This window comes from Monodelphis domestica, chromosome 3 (assembly GCF_027887165.1).
Source record: "Monodelphis domestica isolate mMonDom1 chromosome 3, mMonDom1.pri, whole genome shotgun sequence".
Lineage (NCBI taxonomy): Eukaryota > Metazoa > Chordata > Mammalia > Didelphimorphia > Didelphidae > Monodelphis > Monodelphis domestica.
In genome coordinates, this window is record NC_077229.1 from 115,586,081 (window position 1) to 115,612,715 (window position 26,635).

At 38.0% G+C, this 26,635-nt stretch overlaps 1 protein-coding gene across 1 annotated transcript in view; it reads left to right on the plus strand.

Moving 5' to 3' along the window:
- COL22A1 (collagen type XXII alpha 1 chain) overlaps positions 1 to 22,073 on the plus strand; it is a 564,322-nt gene extending 542,249 nt beyond the window's left edge. The window contains exons 59-65 of the mRNA XM_056823025.1: positions 1,468 to 1,503; positions 3,293 to 3,337; positions 8,827 to 9,006; positions 13,703 to 13,769; positions 17,621 to 17,803; positions 19,732 to 19,809; positions 20,869 to 22,073. Of these exons, the coding sequence (XP_056679003.1) occupies positions 1,468 to 1,503; positions 3,293 to 3,337; positions 8,827 to 9,006; positions 13,703 to 13,769; positions 17,621 to 17,803; positions 19,732 to 19,809; positions 20,869 to 21,056 (777 nt within the window). The 3' untranslated portion in view covers positions 21,057 to 22,073. The remainder of the gene's footprint in view (positions 1 to 1,467; positions 1,504 to 3,292; positions 3,338 to 8,826; positions 9,007 to 13,702; positions 13,770 to 17,620; positions 17,804 to 19,731; positions 19,810 to 20,868) is intronic.
- Positions 22,074 to 26,635: the final 4,562 nt, after the last annotated feature.

A 26,635-nucleotide genomic window follows, 5' to 3' on the forward strand; every position in this document is an offset into this window, starting at 1 on the left:
TCTTATCCCTTTAACTAGATGAAATTTTAAAAGATGTGTCATGAGAGAAGAGATGATCTTCCAAAGTATGGTATAGTAAATAGAACCCTGAAATTGAATGCAGAAAACATCAGGCTTCCAGTATAACATCAGCCACTGTTTTGAAAAGTGAACCACTTCTGTGATGTTGGGAAAATCACTTGCCTCCTCTGGATTTTAATTTCCTTCTCTGTGAAATTAAGGGGATTGAACTAGGTCACCATTATGTATACTTTTTAGTCTCAGGATTTCTTTATACTCTTAAAAATTATTGAGGATGCCAAAGACTTTTTGTTATATTTTTGCTGTTTTAGAAAGTAAAACTAATCATTTAATGGCATTAATTAATCAATTTTATTATTTATTATCAACTAATTATATATGAATTATAAATATATTATATAATATGAATTAAAATTAATTAATTTTAAATTAATGAAATTACTAAAATAAATGCATTACATGTTAACATAACATTTTATAAAGCTAATTATGTTTTCCAAACCCCCCAAAAATTAATGAAACACAGGCATTATTTTGTGTATTTTTAAAAATAATTCTCTTTAATGTATGGCTGAAGAGAAGGCAGTCGTATTTGGGTCTCTGCTTCTCTGTTGAACTGTATTCAATACAGTAGGTTGTTTAGATTAAGAAAATCTTTGATTTGTAGTTGGAGAAAGGAGATGACTTCTTAGTTATTTTGAAAATAGTTTTGATCTCACAGATTCCTTCGAAGGGTCTCAGAGACCCCCACAGACCTTCAGATCACACTTGTAAAACTAGATAATGCCTTTAAAGTTTGAAATGTTATGACACCAGCCACTTAACCTCCTCTGAACAACACATAAGCATGGAAAAGAACGTTGGACTTGGAGTCAGCAGAGTACTGCATTTGAATCCTACCTTCCACACTTACTAGCTGTGTCATTCTGGGCAGATCATCTAATCTCTCTTAAACTTCAGATTCCCCATTTGTAAAATGAGAATAGTGATACTAACAATACTGCTTCACAGGGCCATTGTGAGAAAAACAGTTAGCAAATTACTGTTGCTATTATTAGCTACAGAGGGGACAAAACACCCCTTGCCTAACTCACATACAGGATTATTGTGAAGATCAAATGATATCATATCATTCTAATGTGAAGTACCTCTATACAAATGTATGGAATTTTTTTTTCTGGGTTGTTCCTCCCTCCTTTCCCTAATTCCCTTAACCTTGCAGTGAATTGCAAATGAGAATTTAGACTTCATTACCTTAGACTGTTCTTGTATCCTCAACATCCAGCATAAGACTTGACATGCAGTACGTGATTAATAAATATTTGTTTATTATTGGGGATAGCCAATGTTGCTTAACAGGTATTCATTGAGTGGTGCATTAGTTGGTTGGTTAATATTTGGACACCATGCATTGTTTGACTTTCCATAATTGTTAATGTTTCATAGGGAGAACAAGGAGAAAAAGGAATCCCAGGAAAAGAGGCAAGTACTCAGCATGTTTTAATCCTTTATTGATCAAATGACAAAGTGGATTTGAAAGGACTTTGTATACTGTAAAATGCTTTGTAAACTGTATAGTCAAACAAGTTTTAAGGATCACCATCATCTCTGCAAAGTCTCATTCTTCTAGGGAAGAGCAGAGAGTTCTGGGAAAGCACCAAAAGTCATGGCATCCCATCTACCAATTATGGCAAAACTTTATAGTTGTTGAAATTTATCTTATAAATTTACATCTTCCATTATCAGTTGTTTGTTCTTGAAAACAAATTAGCCAGCTAGGTGACTCAGTGGATAGAAAGCCAGGTCTAGAGACAGGTCCCAGGTTTAAATGTGACCTCAGATACTTCCTAGCTATTTGACTCTGGGCAAGTCACTTAATTCCATTTGCCTTGCAGCATGCTTCTATCTTGGAATCAATACTTAGCATCAATTCTAAGACAGGAACTAAGAATTTTTAAAAAAGAAAGAAAATCAGCCATTGCATTTTTATATTTTTAACAATGGGAAAATCTATTTGCAAGATTTATTTAATAGATTAGAAAATCAAATTTCCAGGATTTTCAAGTACTCAGTTATGAGATTTTTTAATAAGTAATACACAGTATATTTTTCAAAAATAATAGCTTGGTTTTTAATTGTTTTTCTAATTATAATGGCTTCATGTTCATTATCTCAAGGCAACTGTCAGGATAAATTTCATAATTAACAATGGTGGATGGAAGACCATATTTTAAGTAATCAATAATTTTTAATTTCTTTTGCAGACCTTGTCAGATCTAATTCAATTGTCATTTTTCCCAATCATAACATAGCTGACAAAATGCTTGCAGTAGAAGTAGAAATGTTACCTTTGTCATTTTCATATTGTTCCTGCTCTCCTTGTTAATATTCTTTTCAATTATAATTTTTTTGCTTTTATTATGGTTGTTATTTTGTAAGACTCTGGCTAAACCTTTGTCCATTTTGTGAATTAAAAATAGGTCATATAATTCATAAAGTTACTTCTATAAATACCGGACAGCTCACTACACTGAAATTGAACAAATCAATGAGTGTGCCACCATGAAACCCTCTGCATTGGGGAATTCCTGCTCTTCTCTAGGGATACCTCACATTGTAATATACATAGTCATCTAACATACAGCCCAAAATACTTATAAAACTTAATATATCATTTCTAATTGAAAATAAATAGACTGACTTCTCACTTTTTTTACATTCCTCAATGTATTGCCTTGTTTACAAATACCCCATCTTGGAGATCACATTTTAGGACAGTCTTCTTAGGTTCAGAGGACCTTACCCATATATGTTGGGAGTAAAAGGAGTCATGGAGTTATAGTCAAAAGACCTGAGGCTATGCCACTTATGAGTTATAGGACATTGGGCAAATAATGATTTGTAAAAGTCCTCCATCTATCAGTAAAATGGAAATAACCGCACCTGCTTTGACTGTCTCATAGGAGCATTGAATGGGTGAGTGTGTGTAAAGTGCTTTCTTACTATAAAAAATTATATAAATAGATGCTACAGTTATTGATATTCATTTAAGCATTCTCAAATAAAGATTATCCATTCTTTCAAAAGAGAACAAAGCCTCTAAGATAGGATTATTTAGTTATTGTTTCTCCTGAGTCAGGAGTCATTGGATCCAATGTCTTCTCTAATTTTCATATTGTATGATGGTATTGCTTCTCGGTCTCTGAGTGTACTGAGGAAGCCTCAGTTTCTAGGTTCATGTTCCTGTATTTACTACTGTTCTCTTTCACAGGGCGCCCCAGGGAAACCAGGAGAACAAGGCACAAAAGGAGAAAGGGTATGTAAGAAAGGCTCTCCTAAGTAGAAATCAGAAATTCTAAGTTGTAGTCTCTGATCTACTATCCAGTAACTTTGCCACTATGGGAAACCTTTCTAAGCCTCAGTTTATCATCAGTAAAATGGGTATAATACTTCTTATTCTACCTGATTCACAAGATTGTTGAGAACAAGGTGTTTTGTAATCACAAAGCATGAGTTAATATTCTTACATTCTCACTTCTCTCCCTCCCTCCCTCTGTCTCTGTCTCTGTCTCTGTCTGTCTGTCTGTCTCTGTCTCTTTGTCTGTCTGTCTGTCTGTCTGTCTCTGACTCTCTCTCTCTCTCCCCCTCTCTCACACGTGTGTACACACACACACACACACACACACACACACACACACACACACACACACCCCACATCATTATATCTTATTCCCATCTTGAAAATAACTCTGATCAGCAGAGGAAATAAGTAGTTTTTCTTTTCTTAATGGGCACTTAAATCTTCACCGGGTTTTTCTCTTGGTTAGTCAAAAAAGAAACTATTATAATTATAGACATAGAGGTAATGCCAGATTGAAATAGCTAGATAACAGTGCATCAAATTTGGAGTCTGGAAGACCTGAGTTCAAAACCAGCTTCAGAGACTTACTAGTTTTGTGATCCTGTACAAGTCATTTAACCACTCTCTATCTAAAACAAGGATCATAATAGTACTACCTTGGAGGACTGTTTTGAAAATCAAATGAGATATTTGTAAAGCACTTATCACAGTGCTTCATACATATTAAGCACTTAATGAATGCAATTTCTTTTCTTCCTTCCTTCCTTTGTCTTCCCTGCCTCTTTCCCTCCTTCCTTTGCATTCTTCCTGTCCTCTTTTATATAAAGCTTAATATATTCTTTAGTTAAAAAATAGAAAGACTTCCTATTTTGTCCTTTATCTTCTCCCTTCCCCCCTCCCTTTCTTCCTCAACTCCCTCTTCCTTGCTCCCTCTGTTCCCTTCTAACCCTCCTTTCCTCCTTTATACAAAGCTTAATATATTATTTTTGGTTAAACAAATAGACTTCTTATATTTTGTCCATTGGCCTCCCTCCTTTCTCCTTACTCTCTCCCTTTCTCCTTCTCCTTCATTTCTCCCCATTATTCCTCTTCCTTCCTTCCCTTTTCTTTTCTTCTTTTCTTCTTCTCTTCTTTTCTTCTTTACCTTTTTCTTCCCTCCTTCCTTTCTTCTTCCTTTCCTTCTTCCTTCTTTCCTATGAATCAGGACATCCTGATTCTAATACTAGTTCTCCTTTTAATTTGTTATTTGACCTTTACTGATTCACGTCTCTAATCTAGGCATCATTTCCCTCATAGGTGAAATAAGGAAGTTGAAGTGGATTATCTCTAATAAGGGTATTTCGAGGTGGAAAATTCTGTGTTCTAAGATACCTTCTAGGTCTAATATTCCATGGTTTAACACCCCTTCCATCTCAAATGTTCTCATCTAAATTTGTCTATTTTCATTTGAAAAAGTTTCAGACATGAAAACATCCATGGCATGGCGTTTGCCCAGTGCTAGGTTTGTCATCGGATGTGAAAAAGGAACAGATTTTTCCATAATGAATGTTGGCAGCAATTGGATTTAATAAGATTTTCTTTACATTTGCCTGAAAAGAGGGGGATCATTTTTTGCAGTCAGTTGTGTGAGTGTGTGTGTGTTTTAACACCCATGAAAGCTGCTTCTCCTCACAGTGAAAATATATATCCAGTCTGTCTTGAAACCCCCACATGTGTTGCTTGTTACACAACCACTCAGAATGGCAGCCTCCAACTCCCCTTGTTGTCATGGCCCCCACCAGGGGATGTATCTCAGCTTCCTTTGCAAGTTCTTAGAGTGACGTGGCAGCTTCTTCCACTGTCAAGAGGAAGTAGAAAGATTGATTCTCCATATGGAAGATCCTGAGGAACTGATTAGTGCCAGCCAAAGGAGGGTAACCAGGATGATGTGGGGTCCTAAAGACCCTTCAAGGTGAGGGTCAGTGAAAGGATCTGAGGAAGAGGACTGAGCATGTTCCACCTGGAGAGTGCCTTGGATATAGAGTCAGAGCACCAAGATCAGAACCTTCCTCTAGCAGGAAGTATGACCTTGGGCAAGTCAGTTGATGTCATTGATCATCAGTTTCCTCATTTGTAAAATGAGGAAGTTCGATAGCTTCTAATTCCTTTCCAACTCTAATCCATAATCTATATTTTAAAAAGTGCTTAGCCACTGTCTTCTAATGTCTAAAAAGCTGCTTCGTGGAACAGAAATTAGATTAATTTAATGTGGCTTTAAATTATAAAAACTAGGAAGCTTTAGGGATAGAGATTTCAGTTCAATAGAAGAATGAAATTCCTTATAATAAAGGCTAACCAGCAATGAATTGATTGCATCTAGAGGTAGTGAACTCCCCGTGACTAGTATTTCCAATAGATTCTGGGTTTGCTGGTGAGGTGGAGGGGTTTTTATTACATGTGGGATTTGGACTAGAAGACTTCTGAAGTCTCTTTTAGATTCTGACATTTTCTGATTCTAGGGGCCCTTTGCTATAAGATAATGTGATATTGTGAGTAAAAAGGGGGAAAAAAGCACAAGTCTGGGAGGCAAAAGAATCAGTCAGAATCAGATGATCTGGTACCTAATCCCAGTTCTACAACTAATTAGCTGTGGGATTTTAGTGTCCCAATTTCCAAATCTATGAAATAGGTATGATGATCCTTGCTCTACCAAAATAATAGAGAGATTGTAGGGATCTATGGAAAGAATGTACTTTATTTATATATCATGTCCATGTAAGGGATCACTAATCATGAGAATGTCTTACTTGGTATTGGAAACAGATATATCTACTAGTGGGCCATCTTCTGGCTCTGAAGCTGGGGATGCAAAGAGACAACCCTCCTGGGTACATGGTTGAAGGTATTGTTGAGGACTGGAAGCACGAGGGAAATTCTTCATTAAATCTAGCTTGAGAATATGGATGAAATGAGTTCTAGTAGTTCGAGGACTGAATTCACAGTCAAAAGACCTAAATCTGAATACTGGCCATACTACTCACTACTTTTGTGCTTGGGAAAATCAGTTTCTTGATTTCAGTTTCCTCATCTGTAAAATTAGCAGATTGAATTAGATGATGCCTAACATCCATTCCAACTTTAAATAATTTGAACATTCATGGTTCACGGGCTCTCTGAAGAATACATCTGTCTAGCTTGCTAAATCATGGGTGAGACAGTGAGTCAGACAGTGGGAACATTTTGGAAGGAAGAAGAGGCATGGTTTTAATCTGTGCCTGACTTTAGGGGCTCTGTTTCCTTCGTCCCAAAGATATATAATGCCTAAAGATCAAAGATCTTTTTTCAAGTGGGGACAGGCAGTAAAGAAGCATGAAGAGACTATTGTAAGTTCTAGAGCCACTAATTTGCTGTGTACAGGCTTTCACACATTTTCCTCTTGACCTCATTTTCCTCATTTGTCAAATGAAAGGTTTGAACTAGAGTATGACTAAGGTTCGCTTTTTCTTTAACACTTTGTATTCTAAAGTCCTTTATCTCTCTAACATTCTATATTTCAATGTTCTATGTCCTAAAAGCCCTTCCAGTTCTAAAATTTATATTTTAAAGACGCTGATAATAATGGTACTTCTTTCCTAGAGTTGTTGTGAGAATAAAATGAAATGATCTGTAAAGTGCTTTTCAAACCTTAAAATGTTAGTGTTTTAGAAATGTTGTTGTGGTGGTGGTGGTTATATGAGGAAAAAAGGAGTAGGCCTGTTGTGTGTGGCTTGAAAGGAGGCAGAATAGATATCTCTAAACCTCTTCTCCCCTCACCCTTCTCCAAGGGAGACTTTCATTCTCACCAAGAGGGGAAGCAGGGATTTAGGACCAGAGGACCTTCTGCTCTCCTCAGAGACCAAGCTAAAAGCACATATCTATCCACTCCCTTAAATGTTGTTAATCTAGTAGATATAAATGGGTTCCATATAACTTCTCATCACTTTGTTATTTTGAGGAAGAAAGAAAGACACCCAAGTTCTACATCCAAGATCCTTTGTCCCATCTAATGCCAATACCACAATGAGCACACAGAGATTAGCAAAAAAGACCATTTCTCCAAATTATAGCAAAACAGACATCAGAGGAGAAATACATAGGAGAATATACTCTAAACAATACAAAATGAAGAAGCTCTCCCATTGGGAAAGAGGTAAGTCAACCAAGAGATATCCTTGAAATCTCCCAAGAGGAAATTCCCCAAAGTGTCATGAATGACAAACTGAATATATGGACCTGATGGAGACTGCTAGATCCACCTCACATCTTCTCAGAGGCTTTTCCTTCAGCAACCTGAAATACGATTGGCCTCTTCCACCTTCTCTCTTGAAGCTTAAAGCCAGGAGTACCCAAAGGGACTTGATGCTCAAAGAAGACGTGAAGTTTAATAAGTTTAATAAGACAGTAATCTTAATAAGGAGCGACTTGTGTTTGAAGAGTCCATTAGGGGAACTATTCAAGATCTGACGCTCTCTGCTCTTACCAGCTCCACTCCACTCCTCAACTAGGGCAGAATCTTATTTTCTACCAATGAGGGAAGAGTCCCATACCAATGGACAAGAGTAACAATCATTTTTCTCCATATGGTCATTCCATGTTCTAAAGTCTCTTTAAGGTCTAACATTCTCTGGTTCATATCCTAAGTTCTCTTCCATCTTTTACCTTCTCTTAGCATTCTGTGTTCTAAGGACATTCTTTGCTTCATCTTTTCAGCCTTCCTCTCTCTCTAACATTCTCTGCTTCAACATCCTGCATTCAAAAAGTCCTTCTAGTTCTAATATTCTGGAAATTTTTGTGACCATTACAGTCACATCTCGCACTAAGAATAAAATTCGGTTTCATAAAGAAACTCTTCCACTATTTTTAGAAATCAGCCACATTTGGTTCTAATTATAGGCACACAATAATGAAATATTGCATTTTTTACATATTGATACGATTTTTAAAAATCTTTTTCTGACATTCTGTGATCCATGTTTTCTCCCTCCCTCCCACCCCACCTCCTCTCTAAGATGACAGGTAATATGATATAGATTTTACATGTGTTATCATATAACATATATTTCCATGTTCATCATGTTATAAAAGAAGACACATATTGCTGAAACTAAAGAAAAAATCCTGGAGAAAATAAAGTGAAGAATGGTAACTTCAAACTGCATTCAGACCCCATCAGTTCCTTCTTTGGCAGTGGTCAACTTTTTTTTTCATGAGTCTCTTAAGGTCGTCCTGGACAGTTAATTCATTCACGGTTATCATTATATATTATTATCCTTACTGTGGACAGATTAGTGCATTTTCTGTGGTCTCTCAAGCTATGAAAAGTCTAGGAACATCTTCTAGGCTCTGGTCATAATCAATAAATCATGGTTCTTCTAGGGCATACTATATGCTCCTTTGGATATTTATACACTGATTCCTTCTTCTAGGGAGATCCAGGAGTCAAAGGGGACAAGGGAACCCAAGGACAGAAGGGCCAGCCTGGTGAACCAGGATTACCAGGTCATAAAGGCCACACAGGATTGATGGGCCCTCATGGACCTCCAGGAGAAAGTGGACCTGCTGGGCCTCCAGGACCACCAGGACAGCCAGGATTTCCTGGAGCAAGGGTAAGAGTGCTAGAAAGTCAGCTTTGGATGAAGTGCCCCTCTCAGCCTCAAATTCTATCCATTTGGACTGCTTTCTCTCCATATTCTTGGAGAGCTGCCTTTGTTGTTAGCATCATACTCAGGGTAGTATAATGAGAAGAGCACTGGATGGGGCATCAGGAGTATTGGCTTTGAATCCCTGCTCTGCTGCTTCCTCCTAAATGACCTTGATCAAGTCATTCTGTCTCCTTAGGTCTCCCCATCTGTCAAATGAGTGGAATGAGACAATGATCTTAATACTCTTTCCTACTAATTATACTTGCGATCATCTTTGGGTTCAAGAGACTTGGTATTGTAATCAATTACTCATTCATTCAACCAGGTGGTACCCAGGAATGTGCTAAGCCCTGGGAACACTAAGGAATGAAAGAAATTCCTCATCATCACTGGACTTATACTTTGTTGGGGGGGGCAACTTGTGTTTCAAGGCAGTAAGATAATTTTAGGAGGGAAGATATCAGCTATTGGAAGGATCAGGAAAACCCTGATAGATGGTGGTACTTGAACTGAGCGATGAAGGAAAATAGGGATTTCAGAGGTGGAAGTGAGGGTGAAATGCATTGTAGGCATGGACACAGGAGATGATATGATGGGTGAGGATCAGGAAGAAGTCCAGTTTTATTGGACTGTCCCATGTGTGAAAGGGAGACCTTTAAACAACTGGAAAGGTAGTTTGAATCCAGATTGTGAAGGTCTTTAAATGCCAAACATAATAGGAGTTTATAGTAATAAAATATTTGACATTAATCATTTAGAAGTGCTTTACACAAGCTATTTCATTTGGTCTTTTATCTCTGTGACTCGGTAGTACCTTTTGAATATCTCAGGTGTAAAGAGACACAAGTACTTAGCTATTATGTATATTTCATTTAAAAGACCCACTCAAAAAATAAAATTAAATTAAAATCCAGGTCATACTTGCTTTCAAAAAAAATAAATTAAAATACCCACTCAAAAGTCTGCTAGATTCAGCATTATATCATCTTATATGCTATTTGACAGGATCACTTGGGGTCAAAGTCAGCTATCTAAACTAGATAGACTACTGGACCTAGAGTCCAGAAGACCTGAGTTCAAATCTAACCTCAGACCCTTACTAACTGTACAACCCTAGGTAAGTCTTCTAACTTCTGTCTGCCTCAGTTTTCTCAACTGTAAAATAATAATAGCATTTACCTCTCAGCATTATTATAAAGATAAAATAAAGGGGAAACTAGGTGATACAATTGTTAGAGCGCTAGGTCTGGAGTCAAGTAGATTGGACTTCCATTCCAGACTCAGATACTTACTAGCTGTGTGACTCTAGGCAAGTCACTTAAACCCCTATTTCATCAGTTCTTCATCTGTAAAATGAGGACATATTGAAGAAGGAAATGGCAAACCAAACCACTCCTGTATCTGCTCAAAAAATCCATAGACAAAGTCTAGTGTCAGACAGGACTGAACACCAAAATGAGATAACATTTGCATGAAACTTTGCAAACTCTTAAAAAAAACACTATATAAATCATAGCTATTATTATTATCCAATACAATCTGCCTATTTCACTAACCCCAGTCCTGTTGGGCTCTTTGCCTCTTCTCCTTAGGTGTTTTACCTTGGGCAAAGGGCAAAGCTATTTTCCCACTTTAGGCTTCTGCATCTCACTTTCCCCTTCTACCAAATGGAGTTGGATTAGAACATCTTTAAGGTGCCTCCTGCTAGCTTTAATGTTCTGGGAGGCCCAGCAACAATGGGAGTATTAGGACATAGAATGCCTGTCTCCAGGAACAATCCCAGGTGAAAGTGGTAGAATCAATGCCTTTTCTAAGCCCCTTTTAATAAGTGCTCAGCAATCCTTTATCTTGCCTTATATATCCCATCCATGGTCAGAGTGTACCTGCTGGGAAGACAAACAGCTGGCCTTTTGATTGACAAACAAAATCTCACTGGTCATATTTTTAAAACAGGGAGAGGTCCTCAGCAGGGACATTCTGTTCAGAGAACTGGACTGAGAGGCCAGAGGATAGCTCTTTTATGAAGGCGGTGACGCCCTCTTTCCCCCTGAAAAAGAAAAAAAAAAGCTCTGAAACATCCTGCAAATAATTCGACTTTTAAAGCTTATCATTTTGTTACAGACAACACAGACAGGGCAAATTGGGTCATCCAGTTGAGAAAGCACAGAATACTGGGAAGAAAGACTGGCATGCTGGTAGAGAATCTTTCTAAACTCTGGCCTGTTTTTCATTTCTTTGTTTGTTTGTTTTGAGGAAAAGGGTTGGAATTAAGCAAGTAGGTGACCAGAAAATATAGGATAGCAGGGACTGAAATAGTAACTAAAAGCCATAGAAAGAAGTCTCTCTCCCTCTCCCTCCACCCCTCTCTCTTTCTTTCTCCCTCTCCCTCTATTTCTCTTTCATTCTCTCTCTCTCCCTCTCTCTTCTCTCTTTCATTCTCTCTCTCCCTCTCTCTTCTCTCCTCTCTATCTCCCTCTCTCTCTTCTCTCTCCTCTCACTCTCTGTCTCTTTCCCTTTCTCTCTCTCTCTCTTTCACTATCTTCTCTCTTCAATCTCTCTCTCCTCTCTCTGTCTTTCTGTCTCTCTCTGTTTCTCTCTCTCTCTCTCTCTCTCTCTCTCTCTCTCTCTCTCTCTCTCTCTCTCTCTCTCTCTCTCTCTCTCTCTCTCTCTCTCTCTCTCTCTCTCATCATTAGGAAGAGCTTACTTTCTGATCTATCCAAGGGTTTTTGTAGAGTAGCCTTGGATCTGCACATTAGGTTAAACAGGAACTCTTTGTGTTGAGGGTTCTTCCTGGTAGGCTTTTCATAAGAGATTTGTATGGTGGTGAGCTTATTGTTCATTTTGCTTCATGAATAACAATGGATTCTTCCATTTGTTGCCATTTCCAAGGAAGCAGTTATAGTTTCTGGACTCCATAGAACATTAATGCCCCAACCAGGAGAACCTCAAAAGGAAGAGAGACGACATCCCTGATCCCTTCACCTAAACAAATTTTCACTTATGAAATTACTTCATGTTACCTTTGGATATGTTTTGTATCTACTCATATGGATATTTTTTTAATTTTACCGAATAAAATGTGAGTTCATTGATTTTGTTGTTGCTCAGTCACAACCCTTTGTGACCCCATTGGGTTTTCTTGGCACGAGTACTGGAATGATTTGCCATTTCCTTCTGCAGTAGAGCCAGTGGATCCTTTTGTCAGGCAATCAGAGGTTAAATAACTTGTTCAGGATCACATAGCTAGCAAATGTCTGAGGCTAGATTTGAAATCAGGTCTTCCTGACTCCAGGTTCAACACTGTCCACTGAGCAACTCCACTATCTCCTATGTTCCCTGAGGGTTAGGGCTATTTCAGTCCAAGTCAAGAGACATTGATTAAGTGCTTTCACTCTTTCAAGTGACAGATATAGAAAAAGGCATATTATCTTTCCTCCCACACTGAGGATGATGCCTGACAGTGAAAGTATTTAATAGTTCTTTGCTAACTGTTTGATTAATCTCCCTTCATGTATCAATGCTACTTGGTAGAGAAGATACAGAAACCCTAGGTTCTAATCCCTCTCTTTTCCATTCACTCATTGTGGAACCTCAGTCTCATCATTTCACCTCACTAGACCTCAGTTTTCTCCTCTGTAAAATGGTAACATATCCTCCCCTGCCTGTCACACAGGGTTGTTGAAGGACTCAGATGAAGGACTTAGGATGAGAATGAGGATGCAAACTCCCTCTGAAAAATGGTAAAGTGCTATCCTCATGCACAATGTAGGTTAGAATTATGAATAGTAGCATTAGCAATAGTAACAGTAGGAAGCATGAAACTGAATAATCTATACTAAGAGTTAGCTGAGGACAGGGCTCATGCCTCAGGAAGACTGGCATTCAATTCTGGCCTCGGTTATTTATGAGTGGTATGACTCTGGGCGATTTACCTGATCTCTGTCTGCCTCAGTTTCCTTTATTGTAGAATGGAGATAATCATAGCAACTATCTCCTAGGGTCATTGTGAGGATCAAATAAGATGATATTCGTGAAGTGTTTTGTAAACCTTAAAACCCTATATAAATGCTACCTGTCCTCATCATCACCATTTCTCTAGCTTCTAGCAGAGTGTTCTACACATAAAAAGCCCTTAAGAAATTAGATTGAATAATAATGATTCACGTTCTTCCTACTTCCACCACCTTAGAACTCTGTATTTATTCAATGAATTCAGCTATGCTTTTCAGAACCCCAGCTGCATGCCTAGCAATGTCTTTGGGGTTATAGTATAAAGAGCAGCTCAGTTACTATCGTGGCTCTAACACTTTTCACCTTTTCCACCCTAGGCAACTCATTTAGACTCTGTAGTCCTCCTTCATCTGTGAGATGAGAGATTGGAACTCAGAAATATTTGAGATTCTTCCAAATTCCAAGCAGGTGGGGCTACAAGTTGAATTGGGATATCTTAGGCAAGTGCCTTCAGCCCCTGTGACACTCTTCTTCTCATATTAAGTGGTGTACATCACAGCGACATAGCAGTGATGGGATGATATAATAGATATCAGAATGCTACTAGAATACAAAGCTTAGTTGTTATTGATTTCTGCAGACTAATCAGCATATTATAGTCATTTGTTCATTTTTCTTCAGTAATAATTCCAACTTTCTTCTCTTTTAGGGAGATTCACCATCAGTGGACACTCTTCGAAGGCTTATCCAAGAAGAATTAGGAAAGCAACTTGAAAGTAAGTGGACATGGTCCAATATAGACCTGTTTTATGGAGCAACAAGATGGCGGAGGGGAAAATTTGCTAGACTGGGTATCATAAATCAGAGTTTGAGTCTGAGTACTGGCTCAACCATTTACTTACAAAAGACATTTTCCTTTCTTGGTCTTGGTCTCCTTAATTGTAAAATCATCATTATATTAGTTCATTCAAAAAAGTATTTATAAAGCATCTACTGTATGCCAGACACTATTCTAGGAACTCTGAAAAGAAAAAAATCTTTGCCCTCAAGGAACTTACATTCTAAATGGTGGAGTGGATAATATGTACCCTGTAAAGTAATTTTTTAAAAAAGTAGGTACAAAGTAAATTGTGTCTGAGCTAGCAACTGGAGAGACCAGGATAGGTTTCTCTTAGCAGGGTATTCAAGATGAATGAGGCAGAGATAAAGATTGTAGAACAGAAGACAGATTTGCAGGGTTATGAGGTAAACGTTAAGATGGAGCACATACCACAAAGAGGGACAGCTATGGAGAGATATGAGTTGGGAGATCTAATGTATGGAGGATATCAAGTAGTTCGTTTTTTGCTTAGGATATAGAGCAGTGGTGTCAAAATCAAATAGAAACAGAACTCTATAAACCACATAGAGACTTAGAAAGCCGCACATTAACATTATTTATGTTGTATCATATTGTATTTTTGGGATTTTTAAAAATATCTTCCAATGGGATTTTATCTAATTAGGGCCATACTCAGAAGGAAGGATAATAATATGCAATAATCCTAGAGTGGAAAAATGAGTCAGACAGTGGAGGGCATTAAAAACACAACAGAGAAATTGACAATTTAACCCAGAAATTAGATGAAGTTATTGGAAATTCTTGACCAAATTATGGGTGACATAGACAGATTTGTGCTTTAGGAATATTTCTTTGGCAACTGTATAAAATAGATAGACTAAAGGTGGAGGAAGAAGGCTATAATATATTGGAGAGGTTATAAGGATCTGTAATAGGTGGTGGCCAATGTAAGTGAAAAGGAGACAGATACAAGAGACAAGCGGCAGTGTGAAGTTATTCTTCATGTTACTTGATGTTTGGTTGTAGAAGATAAATGAGTAATAAGTTGAGAATGATTCTGAGGTTGAAAATCCTGGTGACTTGAAAGATAATAGTATACTCAACAGAAATAGGGAAGAAGAGGGAGAATTGTGGGAGGGAAAAGAATGTTGCTTACAACATATTAAACTTGAGATGCCTAAAGGACATCCAGATGGAGGTGTCTAATAGGAAGGTGTCAATGAGAGACTGGAACTCAGCAGAGAGAATGATAAAGACCTAGGAGTCATTGACGTGGATTTGGTCATTGAACCCATGGGAGTTAATGAAGACTCTGAAATAGAGTAAAATATATAAGAAAAAAGAAGAGGGCTCAGGACAGGACACCGGGGCTACATTCAAAGTTAGAAGATGGAATATGAGAATTTTGCCCAGCAAAAAACAACAACAACTGAGGAGTGGTTAGACAGGTAAGAGCTAGAGAACCAAGAGAGAATAGTGTTACTAAAAGGTCAGAAGAAAGTATTGAGAAGATTTGATCAACAATATGATCAGAATCCTAATATTCCTTGTTCTATGTTTTAGTTTTCTATGCCACTTCTAGCAAATAGTAACAAAAATTAGTGAATTGGGAATGCTGCTGAAGGGAATAGACTTCTTCTAGGGAACAGTAGCCTATAGGTTATTGGAGTAGGGCCAAAAGGAGAGAGTGGTTCATATTCCTGGTCAGATACCATGAAGTATTTCAAGTGGCCATAATAGAATATAAGAGCAGGATAACAGACGTCAATAATCAGGCTGTAAAAATAAGGGTTATTCTGAGTTCAGAGGCTTTCTATCTCCTAAGTATTAGAGGCTTATTTTTTAAAGAAAGATAGAAAAACAAAAACATTGTGTCTATATATCCAAACAAGAAATGAGGAACCAAAACCAAGAGGCCAGAAAAGTCAAAACTGTTAAAAATAATAATAATTACAATAGAGAGAGCCATGGTTCTTTATTAGGACAACTAAATTTTGCCACTAGCTAACCTCAGATATATTATTTCCTCTCTTTAGGCCTTCATATGTAAAATGAGGGGTTTAGCCTAGATAATCTTGGAGCTTATCTAATATAAGACCCTCATTCTATAAACCCCTTCTAGTTCTAACATTCTATTTTCTACAGTCCCTCCAATTTATCGTGGTCTGTGTCCTAAGAGTTTCTTTTGGCTCTGGCAGTCTATGATTTATCTTGTAATATTCTGTACCTTAGGTCTTTTTCAGTTCTAGAACGCTATGTGCTTCTGTTCTCAAGTTCCTTTTAGTTCTAACATTTTATGTTCTGACCTTCTAACTTCCAAGGTCCCTTTTAGCTGTAACATTTGGCAATTCTATTGGAACTAGTGACATTTACCCAAGAACATTGGAAGACTTCAGTGACTGAAATCATGTGGGTCATCTGGAAAAGGTTCTTGAAATACTTTTCTCTGTCCTTGGTCTTCTGGAAAAATACAGACAGTTATGTCCAAAGGATTCCACCATGCAGCTTCTGCTCCTGGACTCCCTTTGTGGACAAAAACACTCTTAAATAATAGTCCATAATTCTTCTTTTGGTAGGACAAGAAGAAAAGTCTATAAATATCTTCAAGGCACCAATGTAGATAAAAGAGGGGATTTATTCAGTATCCAAATACAGGGGGTAAAAAAAAAAGTGTTGCATTTGGTCTAAAAAGGAAATTGGCCTAGATAATAGACTTGTTAGAATGAGGCAGTGGGGTAAAATGGGTACAGCTTGAGGCATAAGACCTTGATTTGAGTCCAGGCTTATCTGAACTTAGACTAGACAGTTCTCCCTTTAGTAAATGAAGAGACCGATGAGTTCTAGGGTCCCCTCTAGCTGGAAAATAAATTGCATTAATATTAGATCAGTCACAGTGTTAGAGAGATTACGAGTGAAACTTTTCCTTTAAGTCTTGCTTTGCTATTGGGTTGCTGATGCCCTACTCTATGGGAAATAGGATTGCTGACACCATAATGTTTAGAGAAAAGGTGGTACTTACCATAGTGCTGAACCTGGAATCAGGATGATCTGAGTTCAAGTTGTAATTCAAATGCAACAATGGACAATAAGTCCATGTGGTCCTGGTAATGTCACTTGACCTCTGAATGTCTCCATTTTCTCATCTGTAAAGTGAGATGTTTACATTCCCCCCAGAGAGGAAATAAATCCCAGACTACCAGCCTAACCCTAGGCTTTGAGATTCTGACTTCCAAGGTGGCTCACAAGGGAGTGAGTTTCCTCTTGGTGGACGCCTTCGAGCCCAGTAGGACAGTCACATACCAAGGATGTTAGAGATTCCTCTCCTCAGCCTGGATGGCCTCAGAACGCCCTCCTCCTTGATGTTCTGGGATTAGGCGATTCTAGAGCAGAGCTTCTTAATCTTATTCACGTCTTATTCTAACAAAGCCTAATCCTGCTATTTTTTGTCACCTGCATTCATAACTGAAGGAAATGCTAATTTTCAGTAAGAAGTGAGTGAAGATGAATGTGGAATCTTTTCCCCACTGAGCTCACAGATACTCTGAAATCAATCCACAAAACTCCCAGGAGTCTGCGAACCCCTGGTTCAAAGAACCTCCAAACAACTGGTTCAGGGACACCAAGCAGGTTGCCAAAGATAGTCCTATCCTTCGGATGTCGGTGATGATGTGCATCTGATTCTGAACATCCGATTACTGTCTCTTTTCTGCTTCTGTGCCCTTTGGGTCTCTCCAGCCCTCATGGCATTTCTTCCCTAAAATTCTCTATATTCTTTCTTCTCCACAGCCAAACTAGCCTACCTCCTGGCTCAGATGCCACCAGCACATGTCAGAGCAACTCAGGGCCGGCCAGGGCCCCCTGGACCTCCTGGCAAAGATGGCCTTCCTGGCCGAGTGGGTCCTATGGGGGAGCCAGGCCGGCCTGGACAAGTAGGCTTAGAAGGACCATCGGGTCCCATGGGGCCCAAAGGTGAGTGAATCTGGAATGTTCCAAGAGACGTATTCCTTTAATCAGGAATTTTAAAAAGGATGGGAACCAGAATAAGAGAGGCATCCCAAAAATAGTAGATTTTATTCATCAATCCCCCACCCAGCAGTGACTGAATCCTACAGTTAGATTTCACCATAACATAGTATATAAATTTTACAAATATATATATATAAATAATTATACAAATAGAAGGAGGTCCATAGACTTGCATACAAGCTCCAGCTCCAACACTAACTCACTATGTGAAACTATTAGGTGAATTGTTCGATCTTTGTGAACCTCAGTTACTTCATCTGCAAATTGTCATCATCATCATCGCCATCATCATCATCATCATCATATGTCCTACCTATTTATCATCATCATGAGCAAAACACTTTGTAAATGCTTAAGTACCATACAGATGTGCATTGTCACAAATCATTTTATTGTTGGTAATTTTTTTGTCTTCTCTGTAAAGATACAACTGTGAAAGAGAGAAAGACAACTTGGTACCCTTTCATATCTTCTTTTTCAGTCACTACCTCTTTCCATTGCCTCTGGTTCAATCATTTGTTCAATTATCCAATAGGGGTTGGAAATTTAGGAGAGCCAGATTCTAACTCTACCCACAAATTGATTTTATATGACTTTACATGAGTTGCTTCATTTCCCTGGACCTATTTCCAATTAAATGAAAGAGCTGGACTAGATAAGAGGTTCTTAACTGTTATGGACCCCTTTGTCAGTCTAGTGAAGCTTATAGAACCTTTCCCAGAAAAATGTTTTTAAATGTATAAAACAAAGTATATTAGTTTAAAAATGAAACCAATTATATGGAAATGTAGTTTCCAAAATATTTTTAAAACAAGTTCACAGACCCTGAACTAGATGATCTTTTCCAGTTCTTATCATTAATAGCCTATGTTCTGTAAACCCTTCTAGTTCTAGCATTGTATATTCCACATTCTAGAATCCTATGTTCAAAGGTTCCTTGCATTTCTAACACTTTATAGTTTCTGTTCCAGTATTCTACATTCTAAAGTACCCATTAAGCCTAACATTCTATACTCTATGTTCAAAAGTTCTTTATTTTAAGGTACTATCTAGCTCTATCATTTCAAGTTCTGTGGCCGTTTCCAGCTGTAACATTTTATAATTCTAAATTGGTTTTATTCATTTGTGTCAATGTTCTTTGAATGAAAGTTGCTTATTGGCAGGGATTTCTTATTCAGTTTGGCAAAAAATAAAAAGGATTTTAGTACTCTATGGTACATTTTAGTACACAATTAGTAATGTGTTTTGTGAAGGGCATTAGTAAAATGAAGAAGCAAAGCATTCATAAGAAGTCAGTTGGAATAATGAGAGTATTGGAGATGATGATTTTCCAAGATTCACTGAAGAACCTAGCAATGAATGTTTAACCTAGAAAAAAGAAGGCTGAAGTAGCAACCATGATAGTGGTCTTCAAGGATTTGAAAGACGGGCATACAAAAAAAAAAAGAAAAAAGATTAAATCTATTCTGCCTGACTTCAACTAGCTGGCAGAGTACATTGAGTTCAGGTCTGAAATCAGGAAGACATTTACCTCAGTTCAAATCTGGCCTCAGACACATATTAACTACATGAAGTGAAAGTCCCTTAACTCTGTTTTCTTCAGTTCTTAATCTCTAAAATGAGCTGGAAAAGGAAATGGAAAACCACTCCAATGTCTTTGCCCAGAAAACATAAATGGGGTCACAAAGAATCAGTCGTACGTGACTGAAACAGCTAAACAACAATATTATGGAACTGTAGATACAACAATAGTTAAATTCAATGCAGAAATAAACTCTATTAACAACAATTTCTCTAATATATATATATATATGTATATATATATATATATATATATATATATATATATATATATATATCTTTCTTCCTAGGTGAACGAGGTCCAAAGGGTGATCAAGGGCAGCCTGGAGTTGGCCAACGAGGAGAAATAGGACCTCCTGGAATACCAGGTAGGTTTGCTAGCCAAAGTCTCATAGATGAAGATGTGTAGTAACCAGGAAAAAAAGAGCTAGAATAAAGACAGTTATACATCAGACACTCAGAGTACTTTTGTAATAGCATAAGTAGTTTAGTATAGAACAGTGAGAATCGGTTCTAGTGAATGCAGATTTCTCCTTAAAGATTTATTTGAAACCCTCATCCCTTTTCCTTCTTAAATATTTGAATTGCTGCCATCTAATAAAATAATGTGGTGCAATGGAGTAAATACTGAATTGGGAATAAGGAAACTCAAGTTTACCTCCTATTTGTATGACCTCGAGTCTCTATTTCCTCATTTGTCAATTAAGAGAGTTGACCTACTTGATGGCTAAGGTCTCTTCCAACTTCAGAATGCTACATTCTGTGGTTTCTTCCTTCTCCATAATTCTGCACTTTTATAAATTCTAAACTCCATTCCACCTAAAATATTTCTATGATCTATGTCTGTTCCAACACTTATTTGTGTTAACATTCTATTTCCTGTTTTTATAAAGTTTTTGAGGATCCTCCTCATTTTGACATTTCAATTCTAAGAGTAAAATTAATTATTAAGAATCATTTGTCCTTATTTGATGATTGCAGATGTGGTATGTTCATCCTGAGTATAAGTATACTTTGTTCAGAACTAGAGATAAAAAAGATGAATGAAGCTGATTATTCCATGTGCATATGTATATGTGTTTTTATTTGTGTGTGTTTTTAACAAATTCCTGATTTGAGATTTTTTAAAATGTTTACTTCTTTCCCCTAAAAACAGAATGCTTAAATTATTTCAGGATTCAGGCTTATTAGTTTCTAAATAATTGGAACTTCCATTTATGTTGCTCAAGTGAGTCTGGCAGAGAGTTAGTAATATACCTACCAATAAAACTCAAGTTTTGAATATTTGAATATTGTAGGTTTAGCCAACATTTGTCTTCTTGATTGGTTGAATAAATACAACATTTGGCAAGAACAAGGATCATTTTTTTTTCCTCCTGGAAGAAACCTTTTTAACTAATCTATATTTCTTTTGTTCCCCGGTCTAGGTCAGCCTGGGGAGCCTGGCTATGGGAAAGATGGCATTCCTGGGATCCCTGGTCCTCAGGGAGAAGCAGGACAAGCTGGCCTCCCTGGCCCTCCAGGCCCCCCTGGGCCCAGTGGACAGTGTGACCCCTCTCAGTGTGCTTACTTTGCGAGTCTCGCAGCCCGGCCTGGTAATGTGAAGGGACCCTAGAGGGTACCTAGAAGGCCAAGGAGACTTGAGAAGGATTTTCTGAAACTTGAACTTTGAACTAAAAAAAGGAAAACCAGGAGTTCACAGACCCCTGGGCCATGATGTCACTTTCTATTTGTCATATGAGGTTTTCTAAATGATTAAAACCAACAGATGCTGCCGGTCGGTCAGATTATTATTATTATTATTGTCATTATTAATATTATCTTGAATTATTATGATGATTATTTCATAACCTTTATGTAAGATGGGAGGGTTTTACTTTCTCGTCTCTAATGTCAGAGCACATGGTATCTTTTTCCCCCCTAATTTATGTCTTTGTTTTTTCTGGTGCCTGCCTGCCATTTTTAAGAAAATGTTTTCTTGATTCTTTCAACCCCAGAGGGGAGAATTAAGAATAACAGGAGAAAGTTGTAGAGAAGTAGATTGAAGTCTAATGTCAAGAAAAATTTCCTAATAGGCCTAACCCTAAGAGAAATGGGTTATTTTGGGAGGTAATGGATTTCTATCATTAAAAAATTTCAAACTGAGGCTGGATGGCCATGTCTCTAGGACAGGCTATGGAAAAGGCACTGTATTTAGAGTCGGTTTGGGTTCAAATCTCTGCTCTATTAGCAGCTTACTACCCATGTGACTTGACTTGTCTATAAAATGAAAGAGTATGACTAAATAATCTCTCAAATGCCTTCCAGCTTTAAATCTCATTATAGAAGGGACTAGTTGACCTCTCAGGTTTCTGGTTCTCTTCTTGGTGCTAAGTATTTGGGGGTTTCCCCATATATGTCAGCACCATCCAAAGGGGATAGTTAAAAGGAAGTTGTCTAGTCATTCATAGACCCTTAATAGCAAACTTTAAGAAAACTACCACTGATGAAAGACCTAGATGCAGAAGCAAGAGGAAGAGGAAGAAGAGATATTTTGCTAGGAAAAGAAATGGACACACTGATGGAAATTTTTCTCCTTTTCTAATGGACTTCTGGCATTCAGAGAATGAAATAAATCTCCAGGACACAGAAACTACAGTATATCTGACTCTTTATGCTCACATAGAATATATATATATATATATATATATATATATATATATATATATATATATATATATCTTTAGAAGGAACTTGCTAGTCTCTCATGGAAGTGAGCAGGGAGATAGAGGCCATATGGAAGGAACTGAGTACAAAGAAGGACAGAATTGAGATTTTTGCCCAATAATTACCATTTCTTCCTTTAGGCTTTTACAGTAAATCTATGGACTTATATTTACAGACTGAGCTTATATGGCAATCTCTTCCTCCACAATTTCTGAAATTCTGGAATAGATTTGAGATGGGGATGGAGGGTTTAGAAATGTGAATAGAGCCAGGGAATAATGATGATAGCAAATAGTTTACATATTACTTTAAGATTTGTAAAGGTTTTAATAACCCATAGCCTTAACCTCTCAGTGTCTCAGTATCTCCAACTCCAAAATAGATGGTTAAAATAATATGGTTGAGCATCATATCTTTGAATATATGTTTCTGTGTACATAGGAAGTACAATTGCTTTCTAATATATGAGACTGGAATGTAGAGTCCTTTGTTTGAAGACTAATGAAAGGAAGGAAGGAAGGAAGGGAGGAAGGAAGGAAGGAAGGAAGGAAGGAAGGAAGGAAGGAAGGAAGGAAGGAAGGAAGGAACGAAGGAAGGAACGAAGGAAGGAAGGAAGGATTTATTAGACAATTACTATATGCCAGATACTGTGCTAAGCACTTTACAAATATCTCATTATCTCAAATTCATCTCATTTAAGCTCCCAATAACCCAGGGAGGAAAGTGCTATTATTATCTTCATTTCACATTCAGGTTACTTGATTTGTACAGATTTACACAGCTAGTACATTTTTGAGACTAGATTTAAACCCAGGTGTTCCTGACTCCAACCAATGCTCTTGAATCTGTCTCTAAAACATCAGAGTTGTAATCTTCTGTCTGCTAATTTACCAGAAGGGGCCCTAGACATATCCTCTCTGGGTCTCAGTTTCCTCCTCTGTAAAATGAGATTGCATCAGATGATCTCCAAGGCCTCTTGCAACTCTAAATCCTGTGATTTTTGAGCCTAGGTTTGCTATGCCCTTGAGGGAAAATACCCTTTTTTTAGACATAGAAAAGCTATTCAGATGCAAATTATTGTGCAGACTCAGAGGGCTAATCCTGAAGCAAGACAAATCAATCATTCGCTTCACTAACACACTGGGCCAGGGAACACAGACAGCTGCAACAGCCCCAGTGAGCTACCTGTGGTCTAAAAGAATTCTTGTTCCTTTCAGCCATCAGTTATTGACTTAAGCAATGGGAGCAAAGCCTTTCCAAGAGAGGGGCAAATTTCTTCTGCCCACATATTTTTAATGCCTGCTATGATCAGAGCCCTGAGCTCAGCTCCACAGGAGATGCATAGATGAATAAGATACAGATTCTGTGTTTAAGGAACACAGAAGAGAGAAATGACAAGGGCATAAATAATTATAATACAGACATAAAATAAGAAATACTTGGAGAGATTTAAGGGGAAAAAAAACTGCCAGAAGCTAAGAGCTCTAACCCTGGGTATGCCACTTTTAAACCAACTTCAAAGGTCTGCTAAGGACTCAGTCACTCATTCTTTGAATAGAAATATAGTAAGAATTGAGTTTTCTACTGTGTGTGAGGGAAACCATGCAAGAGAGGCTGGTTGATCACTTGGCAAAGATGTTGTAGAGGGGATTGACCAGATGACACTCACATTCTCTTCTATGTGCCTAGATCAGTGCCAGGGGCAATAAGGGCCCCAAGAATGATGCTATCAACCATTCTTCTGTACTTGAAAGAATCTGTGATTTCTTCAATGTAGGTATTTCACCACCAAAGATCACAGCTCTTCTCTTCCTTAGGAGATGGCTTCCTGAATTGCTGTGGCCTAAAATATTCATCCCTCAGTGGCCAGCTCTCTCTGGGGATGAGTCTTTCTGTACTTAGCTGGGCTGGACCCAAATGGAGATGGCCCACTACAATTGGTCCCAGGATTTGCCAATGAGACCCTTTCAAGTTAAAGTAAATAGGCAATATTGATGCTCCACTGACATAGCCTCTGAGAGCCCTTCCCATCTCCTTCCAATGCCACCATGAAGCATCTGGAGAGAGTATTGTTAGAGAAATAAATTCTAAATGATAATCCCAATACTAATAATGCCCCCTTCCTAGCATACAATGCTTTAGGTGTTTCAAGGCCTTTTCCTATCCATTATCTCCTATAATCTTTTCAAACAACCTACCTTGAACATTAGCTGTGACACTGCTGCAACCTTTAGTTCCTTCATTTCTAAAATGGGTACAATCATGTTTGTACTACTTACCTTGCTAGGTTAATGTAGGAAAAACACTTTGCAGGCTTGTGCTGCTGTTGTTATTCTGAACTGTTAAATTACAGAATTTGGTGAATAGGTGAGTCCTTGCCTAATGCCATTTCAGACACTTAAAGGTCTAGGAAGGTTGTTACAAAGCCCTGCTATTAACTTAATTGGAATTTAAGTGAAAGGCATTATGATGCAAAAGATTGGTCCTGCAAGCTATGTTCAACAATTCAATTCCACAAACATTCCCTGAGCTCCTGTTCTGTGCAGACCCCAACTTTAACAGCACTGGTAGCCAGATGAATTTAATGAGGTCATTGCCTGCCCTGGAGGAACTTATTTTCTAGCAGAAAAATTGAATACCTCCAATAAAAAGCAGAGCATCATCGTTTGTGCAAAGTACATACCAAGTAGTTTGGGAACTCAAAGAATTTGGATCACCAGTGTCCAGCATGGAAACTTGCATGCAGTAGGCACTTAATAAATGTTAATTGAATTTAATGGGGTGATTATTTTTGATTGGCAGAAATCCAGAAAGGTTGCATGGAACACTTAGGACAGTGTCTGGCACATAGTAGGCCCTTAAAAATATTTATAAACTGGTTGACTAAAGGAGATACGGTTTGAAATGCCTATTTGATATAAAGGAGATTTTTATGTAATTTGATATTTTATATAAAGGACATACTGTTTTCTTTGCATATTTGAGCACTGGGAAGCGCTTTGGACTTGAGAGACTGATACCCTGCTCTCAACTGTTAGCATTTACCCTTCCTACCTAATAGCATGGACAAATTCACATTTCTGTAATCCAAAGCATTTTCCTCACAACAATCCTACTTGGTATTTTTATCCTCATTTTTTCAACTGAAGAAATTGAGATTCAGGAGAATCCGGGCCCATACTTAATAAGTACAAAAGTATGCATAAAATGTTAGCGATGGAAGAGATCTTAGAATAGAGGATGTTAAAACTCAAAGATATCTTAGCGTACAGACTGTTAGAGATAGAAGAAACCTTCCATTAGAGGATATTAAAACTAAAAGAGACGTTAGATCATAGAATGCTAGAAATGGAAAAGAGTTTAGTTTGACTCCCCCATTTTATAGAAGGGGAAGCTGAGGCACGGAGAGGTGCTAGTGGCGGGGCATGAATAGAATACAGATTTTATGACTGCCAGGCCAAGCGCCCTTTCTGGTGTTCCATGACATCTGCTGCTTGCTGTATGCCCAAAGAGGGAAGAACTTGCTATGAATATTAGAATGTATTTAAATTCTTTCCATTAGGCTCTAAGATCTTATCATTTAATCCCTATCTCCCCAAAGTTTTACTGTTCTATACCCACAGATGTCAAAAGGATTGGGGGCAGCTAAGAACCTCAGTGTCTTGAGAGCCAGACCTCAAGGTAGGAGGTTCTGGGTTAAATCTGGCCTCAGTCACTTCCCAGCTGTGTGACCCTGGGCAAGTCACTGAACCCCCATTGCCTAGCCCTTATCACTCTTCTGCCTTGAAACTGACGTGTGGTATTGATTCTAAGATGGAATGTAAAGGTTTAAAACAGTGCTTCTCAACCTTTCTAATGCGGTGACCCCGCAATACAGTTCCCTCGTGTTGCAGTGACCCCAAACCAAAAAATTATTTTGGTGGCTACTTCAAAACTGTAATTTTGCTAGTTATGATATGTAAATACCTGATATGCATTATGTATTCTCATTGCTACAAATTGAGAGGTTGAGAACTGCTGGTTTAAAAGAAAAAGTCAGTAGGATTAAGCTGGCGGGGTGTGCCCCAGGTACCTGAACACCTGGCTTACTTAGATGGGAAACTGCACAGTGGGAAGATAGGAAAGCTCTAAAGGAGAGAAGAGGGGCACGTTGTCCTCGTCAGCTTGTTCTCCATCTCTCTCAGTAACCTCCCAGCACAGCCAAGGCCTTGGCACCCCAAATCTTTGGAGATCACAGACTAATCCAGGGCCAGTCTTGTTACTCCTTTACTTCCCTTTTACACCACAGGTTAAGATGCCCAATATTGCCAACAGTGTTAGAAAGATAATTATAGAAGCTCCCTGTCATGTTTACAAAGCATTTTCCTCCAAAAAGCCCTGGGAGGTAGATAAGACAGGTATGGTGATCCCTGTTTGTTTGGGTTTTTTTAAAGATGATAATACTGGCATTTATGGCAGTCAAGAGACTAGCCCAGAATCACACAGCCA